General features: G+C 36.2%; 1 protein-coding gene across 3 annotated transcripts in view; it reads right to left on the bottom strand.

The window, feature by feature from the left end:
• Positions 1 to 12,157, bottom strand: part of LOC101156103 (poliovirus receptor) — a 340,329-nt gene that overhangs the window by 179,110 nt on the left and 149,062 nt on the right. For all 3 annotated transcript variants that reach the window (XM_011481006.3, XM_011481008.3, XM_011481007.3), the window contains exon 3: positions 7,336 to 7,579. In XM_011481006.3, the coding sequence (XP_011479308.1) occupies positions 7,336 to 7,579 (244 nt within the window). The remainder of the gene's footprint in view (positions 1 to 7,335; positions 7,580 to 12,157) is intronic.

Below are 12,157 nucleotides of genomic sequence, written 5' to 3'. Positions count from 1 at the left end.
GAAACTCTAAAGTTACTGAAGAATAACCTTAAGCAATACAATAAAAAAGGAGCCAGAAATAAAGGGGAAAAAACAAACATACATTTGTAAAAAACATTCAACGGAGAGCACGATCAAACCGGCACGAGAGGAAAGAGGTGGGAAGGGTTTTAATTGACCGAGCAGCTTTAACAACTCAGGACCATCCATCCTTGAAGTCTTTTGTGACGCTGCATCCAACCGAGTCCACAGCCACTCACTAAGCCACACTGGCCTGAGGCTTTGAGAGGAAGGAGTAATTAAAAGGTAAGTGGGAGACCACGCCAACTGAGCTGAATGAGGCAGGTTATGATCCTCCCAGATCCTCCCAGCTTCATTGTGATGCATTCATGACACCACGCTCCATCCTGAGAAAATTAGAAATGCTTAAGAAAAAACTAGCAATATTCAAACCAGGAGAGTCTAAACAAGATTCAATCTTAAGAGGTGGATGAGATAAAGGCACAACTTTAAAAGGATCCTAATATTATATGTCAAAAAGACATTTAATATGCAGATGTATTTAATTTTGCTTATTTAATATAAGTAGTGCTAAAATTCATTTGAATTATTTTTTACTTTGTTTAAATTGACAGTATTCACAGCAGCATTTAACACCCCGTCACTCCTGAAGAATAGGATTCCTAATGGCTAAACCATGAAACTTAATATTGTCAACAATGTCCTCGTGTAACAGAAAAATGCAGTGGGGAGCTGTCCAAATTCATAATTGTGAGATTTAAAAACCTAAACTGTAGATATATGAAAACATGGTTTTACATTGTGTATCTAAGATTATAATCTCATTTCTGTCACTAGCCCACTTTTTCACCAAACTCTGAACTCTTTCAACTCCTATTTCCAGTAACCCCAATTTTAAACAAAAGACACTCTATTTTATATTTAAAAAACTGTCTTGTTAATTGATATTTGACTAATTTTCAGAAAATATAGTTTATGGTAACCTGTATTAAGAACCACTTTGATGAAAATGGAATCGCAGAGATTGAGTCGTCTAACTCCCTAAGAAAACTAACTGCTATAATAGCTAATATTTTATTTAAAGAAAACTTTCTTTTAGTGATCCTGGGGTAATATATTATCGTATATTTGGATATCATTTACTCTGAAAGGCTTAAGAATAGCATGATATGGGCCCTTTGATACCAAAATTGCATTTTTCTGAGTATTTCTTTATTCAAATTGTTGTGAATCAGTAGCAGATGAAAAAATGGATAGTGAGAAATGGGGGGGGGGGGGGGGGGGGCTTGTTCTGTGCCAACTGTCCCTCCCACAACTCAGAGTTGAATTTCTAATGAACTCCTACCACTCAGCAGAAACTTTGTCCTAGAAAAATGTCACAATCAGAACTAAAAGGCCACTGGGAATGCTTTGAAAGTAAGGTATGGATGATGATCAGAGGGAGACTTATCTTGCTTTTATCCCTCATTCCCTTAGTTTTTTGTACTGAAGGAAACTAAACACAAAATGCTGTATTTGTTTTACAGATTGTTTTCATCAAATCCCATTCAGCCTTTTGTTTGCTGGTGAATCGTTTGGATGTTTAAGGAGAATGCCTGTGAATACTTTTTACTGGGAACAGATGGCGTTGCATTTTGAAATACAATAATAAATCCATGCTAAGTAACATATGAACCTTAAAAATAAAAACAGTTTTGGAGTTTTCACAATTATATTCAAATCATATGTTCCTCGAAAGCGTCTCCCTGCATGTTAACGCGTAAATATGCAAGAAAGACTGCGCCCTGTAAAAAGATTCAACACTCCTTACAAGGTGACAGAAATGTTGAAACACATCAATTCAAGTTGAAGGTTAATTCAGATCACTAAAAGCTAATGAACAAGTATTAGAGATGCATCAGTGTTTAAAATGAAACTATTAAAATGTGAAGTGTGGTGCAAAAACATCAAATTTACAACAACAAAAATAACTCGTGAACTGAGAGCACCTCAGACTGTCTGTCATTTGAAGGTTCTTTGTGTTTAAAAGGATTTTGGATGATTTGCTGCTTAAAGTCAAGGCCAAATGGCTGCACTGTGATTTTTATTCTTCTTCTGTGGGTCATCTCTGCCTCTTAAACAAACATTATGTCTTGTTTTAAGTTTTTGTACAAACCTCATAAAAAAAAATCAATGTTAAATTAATAAAACTAAACACACACACACATGTACACACATATATACATATATATACACACACACACACACACACATATCTATGAGTGTGTGGGAGTTGCTTGGCTGTTGAGGTCCCTTTAATGAAGGACCATGTTTTGCACTCTGACATACTTTCACCTAGGAGCTGCCTCACAGGAGCCTCCTTTGTGCCTCTGCTCATCACTCAGCAGCTCCTCTGTATTTAATGAAGGGACACAATAGTAAGGTTGACAAAGTAAAAATATAAAGGAGAGAATTTTTTATCCTGTGTTAAACATTGGTTTGATAACAAAAGTAATGAACTTCTTGACGTAGAAAGAAAGTAAGGCGTTTTGTGGCAATTTGTTTGGTAATATTTCACTTATTTCATGTTCAGTGACTTGTGTGTAACATAAGAAAAATCTCAAAAAATGTAAAATTTTAGAGCTCCTAGATCAGTAAAATTCAACACATCTGTTAAAAAAATATTTTTTAGCTGCTTTTTTTTCCAGGCAATGTTATTGTTTTCGTTTTTTGAGGCACACACTTTTACTATGATGTTATTTTTACTTAGAGTGGATATCATATGTCTTCACTTTTGTGGACTAAATTGACTAAATCTGAAAGTTTCTCCTTCAAATGTGCTTTACTTTATTTTTATTATTTTACTTTGCCTAAAAGTTTCTATCATAGGTTTTTATAGCTGTACTCCAGTCTCCAGTCTTTTTGTGCCTTCTATTCTGTTCCAGAGCTTCAACCTCTTAACTTTCGGTCTTTTAAAATTCACAACAATGAGGGCAATTCACTTGCTGGATTTGCCCTCATCTGCCACTGTATTTGGGTCCTGCTTACTCATTGAATCCAGAATAATTTCAATATATCTGGCTGCTGTTTATTTTGCATGGCTCTCCTCCAAGACAATACGTTTTCATTCACTGCCAAGTGAGCAGCCCATTAACTTCTGTCAGGATGATGCTTTCATACCTAAATAAGTTCTGACATGTTTGGGGTTCTTCTGGATCAGTTTAGATTTAAAGTGATTCACCGCCTGCAGCTGTGCATTCAATAAGGTCGAATGTGATTGGCTCGTATGGATTCCATATTCAAAGGAATATGCAGAATTCAATTCATTTTCATTGACTTTTAGGCATTTCTTTTGCCAGGTACTTTGGCGCTGTCTCAGCCGCAGACAAAAAAGCAAGGAAGCTTTCCAGCTGGCTTTTCCCAGCCTGCTTCTGTTTTGTGCCAGCAGCTGCAGCAGCAAAGAGGACGTGGATCACAACAGTCTGCCAGACAACCAATAAATGTCTCCAGGTTTTCTCCAGAGAGCAATAATATTTAGTGTCTCTCTCCTGTTTTATTTCACAAAATATTATTGAGGCAAACTTTTACTTTCGTCTTCCATCCTTCTTTACAGGACACTTCTAAACTTTCAAAATAGATGCCAATACACAACTTTTGTAAAAACAAACACAGAAAACTTCTGTAATCGTATTAAAATTGTGCAAAAATGTATAACAAATGTTATTATAACATTTACTCTTGTTCAAAAAAAACAAACAGTCATGGATACTTAGAGATGGAAACTATTATAATTAAACACATTTTTTCTATTCAAAGCATGTCCCTTTAAAGGGTTGTTGGTGGAAAGTTGGCAGTACGTATAAAGCTTCGTGTTGAACCAGTGTTGTAGTCGGTGTGAACTCAAGGCTCTGCAAGAAATTCAAGGGAACGGTTGCTGTTCACATTCAAGCGTGACTGCTTATTGCTTTTAACTTCAGAAAAGAACAGAGAAAAATGAGAGGACATGTGGGAGAATGAATAACACCAGATTTCTTTGCAACTTGCAGTATTTTTTGAATTTGTTTTAGTTTTGGGTTTTTTTTCTGTCAAAGGCTTTAGATGTCTGGTGGTGCAGCTTGCCGATAACAGAACATTAAGAGACTTTTTTGCTTCTATTTCTAACACTTTGTAACCATTGTGTGTGCTGAAATATATAGTGGAAATCTTTATGGAGGAGTGAGAAACTCTCCTGCAGTCCTCCAAGGGAACAAAAACATGCAATCCACCGAATCAAGTCTATGGATGATGCCGGTGTTTACTCATGAACTCAGGAAATTGACTTTATTCAACCAATCCAATCAGGACAGCAGGAACATGTGGAAAACAGACGAGAAAGAAGAGGCCAGCTTGACACTGACGTGTGCTGACAACCAACACACAGACCAGAGCCCTCTGTTTGACTCACACCACCCACTGGAACACAAACTGTCAGCAGAACTCTGCAACACTGAGCTGAACATCGCCGGCAACACAGAGCAGAAAGACAAGGAACAGATACACATGAATGGAGCAAACCTCGCCAAACTGGGCCTTTGTCAAGTCAGCTGAGAAATCTGAACTTCGCAGATACTGATAAAAACACAAGAAGCCCCTCTGTAAACAAAACAAAAAAATGGCCTTTTGGACGGAGCATCTTAGGATTTATTCTTTCAAACATTCCTATAAAAGTCGAGCCGGACAAATTTGTAAGATAAAATGCTCCACATAAGGTACTTAACATCCAAACACAAGCCGAGCGGAGCTGCATAAGCAATCAGACTTTTTAAAGAGGACACCGGAGAACAGCTCCACAAACACTTGACTCCACACAGAAAAGCAAGTTCAGACTGAGCTGTGATGAGGGTCACAGACAAAAAAACAAGCTCTTCTGATGACACAGAATGCACAGAAAAGCATGATCGGAGTGTATTGTTGATTAATGATTAATTAAGCAGTACAGAATTTAAGTAACAAAAATAATTATTTTATTCTGATGAATTAATTCACACACCTACTTAGTTCAAAATGAGGAATACAAAATATGTGCAAAAACCAGCAAATAAGTTGTAATCGGCACACAAAAAGCTCATGCAGAAAAGAAATAATATTCTGTGAATCAACAAATTAACAAAGATACCCAGAGAGCTGACATTTAGCAAACAAAAGCAAAATAAAAAAGCACCATTGGTTGAATGCAGCCATCAATTTCGTTAAACAGCAAATAAAAGGCTATACTTCTTAATGCTCAATAATGTTCTTGTATTTAAAGACCAGTTGTTCCAATATGTTTCATGGGATCGTATGATAATAAGCTTTGATCATCAAGGCAACACAATTCCAGTGGTGAGTCCAACATTTGTTCCGTGATTCCTTTTTCCCTTTTTGTGGTGTGTTGGTTCCTGGACAGAAAAGTACCTGTAATAGCATATTTCTGGGGGGAAAAAAAAACACACCATTGTGTTTGGAGCCTGAATAACACTAATCTTCAGATGCTGAAGCACTGCTATTGGAAGCCTAGCAATTGACTTCAAGAACGCAGAACAATTTTGTCATTTAAAATATTATAATTAGTAAGAGTTTTTTGCTGCATCTCCAAATAAAACTTGAACGGGAATTTTCATTTTAATGTCTATAAAATCAACACGACTTAGTCACAGGCACAGGAGGTTGACCCATTCGGGCGCTGGAGGTTTTGGTCTGGGCCCATAGAGGGTCCATTGGGGATAAGCCAACAGTCAACAGTTAGGCTGCACGCACGGAGGGTGCAATAGGAGCAAGGTTTGTTCACCTTTCACTTGTATAGCACTAATGGGCCCATTTGTGCTGTGTGCAGATTTTGGGGGGTGGAAAAAAGGAAAAGTTCAATTAGAACGCCATTTATCTGTTTGTCAAATTTAAAATCACTGTCCACGATGACTCCAAGGTTGGTGACTGCGGGCCTCATGTAATGGCTCTTCATCCAGATTGGCCCTGGGTGCAAATATCATGACCTCTGTTTTTTACTCATTACGTGTAACCCTTGTGCTATCCTAGGCACCTTAACGTTGGGAGTTGGGTCATCTAGACCCACTAGACAGTGTGTTGAACCTTTTTTCTTCAATGATTTGTGATCTTCACTGGTGTCCATGGATTACATGAAATCTTTCCACCTTTATCCACCTTTGTCATGGTAGGGAGAACACGTCAATGTAAGGGTGGAGTCATCTAAGATAGCACAAGGGTTAAAAAAATTCTGCGCCAACCAAACTCTGACGTCCATGCTTCCATTATTTTTGACAATGAGCATGTACAGTTGGCAGTCATCTGCATAAAAATAATATGACAAGCCATGTTTCTTAGAAATTTCAGCTAAAGGAATCAGACATACAGAAAAAAGCATAGGTCCTAAAATTGAACTCTTGGAAAATCCAGAAAGTAGTGGAGCAGAGTCCCGCAGCCTAACCGAGTAGGACTGCCCTGACAGGTACGATTTCAATCTGTCCTACTTCCCCCCTTACATACCCTTATGAGTTCGATACGACTTTTCGCCCAATTTCTTTTTAATACACAAAAAAAGTGTATTAACCTTTTCGCTCTACTCGCTCCCCAAGCAGTCTACCATCTTAAAGTTTCTGCGGGCCCCTGTATCCACTTATAAGAGGAGTTGTGACTACGGCATTATTGATCCACTGAATTTTCCTCAAACCAAAACAGGAAAAAAAAAACATAAAAGTTACAAAGGAATCTTTTCTTTTAAAGTGAAAATTGGTCTTTTTAGTTCATTTTTGTTTCTCAAAACTGCATTTAATGTAGCTTAGCTTGTTTGTGGATCAAAATCACACCATCTAAATTTAAAATATCATCTCACTTTTTCTAGTGAATTATTGTATATTCAATAGCTGCCTTTTTTACTGAGGTACAGTTAAAATAAATGAAGACAAACAAAACGGACGAAGAAGGAAAAAAAAGGAAATGATATTTAATCAAATTAAATATTTAGTCTTCTGTATTTAAATCCTCTTTAACTGCCAACACTAATAGACAGACTTAAAATCTATAATTAACTCATAATAAAAAAAAGTTTATTTGTAAATTCAAGGTGTTAAGGTAATAAGAAAAGATCTGCTGTCAAGTATCACATAACTCAACAAGATTCTTTTTCCCTTTCACATCATTACCATGGGTTGGTTTATGATTATTTTAAGAGTGACTTAACGTTTATATTTTTCAAACAACAATATTCCAAATTTATTGGGCTTTGTGTCCACTAAAAAATACTTTTGTAAAAATCGGGAGAGGACCAATCATCGGCTGAAGAAATGGCAGAACGTTTCTCCAAAGTTGTGGGACTTGACTCACCAAGCATGACAAGGTTGGTGGTCCCTTGCTCATTTCCAGTGGGATAGGTGGCGTACTCGCAGGTGTAGCGGCCAGCGTCTGACATTCGGAGTTTGGAAATTCTTATTGTGGGGTTCTCCAGGTTGTTGAAGAGAAAAGCAACTCTGTCCTTAAATAAAGGGTTGGGAAAACTTTGTCCATAGACTGGATGGTAAACAGCTATGTTGTCCCTTTGGCCGTCGACAGGTTCCCATATCCAAGACACCTGAAAGGACAAAAATAATGTCAAATTAGGAAAAAAAAAAAAGAAGAAGAAAATCTAGACTAGTGAGGACTTAGCACAGAATATGGAAAGAAAAAAAAAATCAGAAATTAAGTTTTAGGTTGCCTAAAAGTTCATTTCTGACTTTTTTTTTATAGTTAGTACTAAAGTTAGTACTGCAGGACTACTGAATCAAACTGGTTGGCTCCAATGTGAATTTTATATTGTCCATTGAGCCTAAAATGTTATAAAAATGGTCTAAAATTCACTGCAACCTTATATATTTGTTCCAAACTTTGTCTTCAGAGCTGTCAAAACCTTTTCTTTGTCAGATTTGAGATTTGTGGAAAATATCGACGCTGCTGTGACTGTATGAGACTCTGCCTCTGGGGAGAATACCGCGATGTTATGAGAGATTGATTTTATTTCTCTCTGCAGTTTTCAAAGTGGCAGTCAATAGTGGCTAAAGTGGTGGACCGGGATGGAGAGGGAATACAGTTTATCAATACACATTTAGTGAACATCTATTAGATGTAAAAGATTCTACAGGAAAAGGCACAAGCTGCAAAGAGGAGCACAGATGCAAGCCCACATATCCACAAAAATAAATGATTAAGACTCCCTTTGCAGCTGTTGTTTGTCCAGGAAAATGCAATTCCAACTTTCTTGGAGGTAAACAATTCCCCTATAGACCAGATTATAACCTGACAGTGTGTGAAATAAGAAAAGTTTAAAAAATAAATACAAACAATATGAAAAAAAAAGGAATTTACAAATGGAGTTTTTTTCATAACAATGATAATTTTGTTATTAAAAGGTCTAAAGAAATGCAACTCTAATTATTAAAGCAAAAGACAAAACCCTGTCTAATTAACAGATACATATTTTAAAAAGTATAACACCACATATCTTTACAGTATTTAAAAAAGAATTATGGCTGCCTTTTATCATAATGGAGAACATATAGAAAGAAAATTAGCTTTAGGTAAAACTGTATTTAAATTGTTGTGAATTAGGAGCAGACAAAAAATAAAAAGCCATTGGAAAAAGCTTGTAGGTGTGACGTAGAAGCTACTACGGCAAGCCACATGCTCCCTGCTGCGGTTCATTCTAATGCATATACTTGTCGACAAATATATCCATTTACTTCGTTTTCCTCATCTGAGCTGGCATCTGGCTTAAAACTGATTGGCTAGATAGCTCCAATATTGCTCGCTATTTTTGTTACACTGATAAGTTGGGGTTGTGAGGGGCTGTAAACTAGCGGGAGAGCATGTAAACAGATGGGTGACGGGAAGTGGGGGTGAACTTATAGTCCCACCCACAACTTAAAGGGACATTTCTAAAAACTATGTTCTAGAAAGAAACTGTTTTTTTAAATTTCATCTAAAAACTACATAATCATAATCAAAAGACAACTGGAAAAGCTTTGAAAATAGATAAAAAAATAACTCTAGTGGGATGTTTTCAAGTTTTTTGTTCCTCAAAGTATGTTGTCATTTTTTACTCAACTTAAACCCATCAGCACTGATCAAATTGTTTGACCTTTGGTCCAACGCAGCAGCAACAGAAACTGCTTTGTTAAAAAAAAGCAACAAAAAAAAATATAGATGAGCTTTTAATGGATTTAAAGTGAGGGTTTTTGGGGTGTTTATGTCTACGTAATTACCCCAGCTGTGTTAAAATGTTTTTGCTGTTGTGGTTTTATTTAGTTGTTGTACATTATATTATTGCCCCTTAGGTTCCTTTTATCTGCCTTGGGCTGGGCTTCTTAGGCATCTAGCATTTGTGGAGATGCGACTTGGCCAAGCTTTCTGTGAGCATTTCATGGCTGACGGAGTCGCAGCAATCTTTAACTAAATTAGTTTAAATCTTATGACAGTGATTTTTTGGTTGCATGCATTATTAATGACAAAACACGGTTATTATGTTGACAGTTTTATTATACAGCAGTGTATACTTTGTTTTTTAGCGTTTTGTGTTCCAAATAAAATAACTCAATAACGGAGGAAAGTCAAAGCAAGAAGGACATAAGAGAGGAGGGAGATTGAAATGATATTAAAGCCTGTAAATGGAGAAAAATAATTGAAAAAAAAACAACCACAAAACAGATCTGGAATCTCTTGATTTGCATTTTAGTCATGGATGTAGCTGTGTGTGAAGAAACTGAAATGCAAACAATTCCAATAAATACACACAATTTATGGCAAGAAAGTTATTAGTTCAGAACAATTTTAATTTAATCCAAGTTCAAAGAGTTTTCTTAAGTAACATGATAAAAAAAAAATTCAACATGTTTACGAGAAACATTTTAGAGACAAACAGGAGGTTTCTGCTTCTAATTAAGGATCATTCATCTGTCTGTGTTTTCCAGTTGACCTCAATACGACTGACATTGCCAAGAGTTTAAGTGTTTGGCTTAATTCTGCTATAAAAGTGCAGATTATTAATATGTTTCTAAGCTCGAATTGATGTATTACTTTAATTGATCCCATGACAGGGAAATTGCTTCTATAATTACACCTGTAATTATAATAAAATAACTAAAATAATAAAATAACTGCACCTGTAAATACAATAAAATAACAAAAATAATCAAATAACTGCACCTTTGTTAAAGCAACAAAAAGGGACACTCAAACTGGTAGGGGTGGGAGATACTGGGAATTTGTGTATCGATCCGATACCAAGTAATTATAGGGCTAGTATCACCGATCACTTTCTTCTTGAAATGTTTGATTATAGAATAATGTTAGGTATTTACAATTTTGTGATAATTAACTGTATGATAAAACACAGGACAGAGACTTTTGGCAAATAAAAATGTTAGTTAACAACTAAACTGAACAAACATAAAATATAGACCATGTTAATTAGTAATAACATAATACCATAATAATAATAAAGAGAAAACCGTAACTAGTGTAACATTTAAAAAAAAGCAAAAATGTAACAGAAATGTAAAAGTAAAAGTATAGCAGCACCACAACAATATATTTAAAAAAAAACACATAAAAACAAATGAAGGTAGAAATAAAATGCCAAGAAAAAAATAACAAAAGCAACACCAAGAAATAAAAAAATTCTGCCACAGTATGGCAACACTGCAGACAGATAGACACAGCGCTTGCATGAATTCCATAGGTTAATTCAAACACTTTACTGTGTATTACAGAGAAAAACTGCGACGAAAATATAGAATGGATCGAGCTAATCAATACTTCACCTACGTATTGATACTGTCAATACAAAGCAGAAAAATCTGAAATGTTTTTGAATATTGTCATTGCACTTAAAATGGCATGTCTGGACTTTACTAGTCTTCCCAAAAGAAAAAAAAAAAGGGTTATTCTTATTTCTAATTGAAAATGATCAAAATTTTGGGGCCACATAAATATTTAACATTTGGTTTAAAAGGTTTATCATTAGTTACGTTAAGTAACCCAAAAATCCAACGGACTCCAGTTTTACTCTATAAGAGCCTGTTGTTGTTGCACCTCTGGAAACTTGTTTGATAGAATTTATTATGTGTAAAATGTTCCCTCGTCCACCTCTGGTCCTGAGCCATCCTGAGATTCTTTTGATTATGACTGAGCTCATTTTTGAGATTTTTTAGATGTGGTACGTCTGAAATGTATTCATGTTAGTTTGTACAACTGTTAGAAGTCAGAACTCTGTCTCCCCCTCTGGTCACCGGCCCGTCCCCAGAGTTCTAACCACACTACAACTCCCAGCAACCCCAGCGCACAATTCCTGGATGCCGCACACCTGACTCCCATTCTTCAGCATTTGTCCACTCTGCTCCTTTTGCTAGGAGTAAGACTGGAAACTAACTGAACTGGTATGTTTAAGTGCTTTTAGGAACAAGCTCAAAGAATTAGAGACTAAAACAATAATGTGCAACTGCTTTTTATGACGCATGTGATTTTAATTATGTTTTGTTATATGGATTTTTTGTATTGAAATGTGCTGCCACTTAGCCAGGACTCCCTTGGAAAGAGGTTTTTAATCTCAATGGGACTTCCCTGGTTAACTGAAGGTTAAATAAAAATAAAATTAAAATTAAATCAACCACAGCATACTGAAGCTCTGCACTGAGCTGAGCTCAGTATTGTTTGAAGTACTGAAGTATTGTTTGTGCCTCTGCCCTCCTGACTATATTGATCTTCTGTTTCCTGACCCTGTTTCTGACTCTGCCTGGCGCCTGCCCCGACCCCTCGCCTGGATCCTGATTACCCCGTCTCTCCTCTAATGAACTTATGCCTGTTATTGACCCCTACCTGACCCTGATTTAGCTTTGTGGACTTTTAGCTAAGCTAATAAACCTGCTGCTTTTGGAACAAGCCGTCTGCCTGTTCTTGTGACAACAATCATACCACAACCAAGTGGACATTAACACAACATTGCTTTAGGTTTCCTACGCTGGTGTTCTTTACTTTTTTTTATTGTTCTATTTTAACTTTTTTGAAGATAAGAACCCAGAAAAAAATGAATGTATTCAAAAAGCTTGCTAAGTGAGGGAATACCCTATACTTTATAACATTTATAGGCTTAATTTTACATCTGAGCATAAAACCTGTA

This window comes from Oryzias latipes, chromosome 11, assembly GCF_002234675.1.
Source record: "Oryzias latipes chromosome 11, ASM223467v1".
NCBI classification, from domain to species: Eukaryota; Metazoa; Chordata; class Actinopteri; order Beloniformes; family Adrianichthyidae; genus Oryzias; species Oryzias latipes.
The sequence above is the reverse complement of the archived record's forward strand: the minus strand, read 5'-3'. Positions and strand labels throughout refer to the sequence as shown.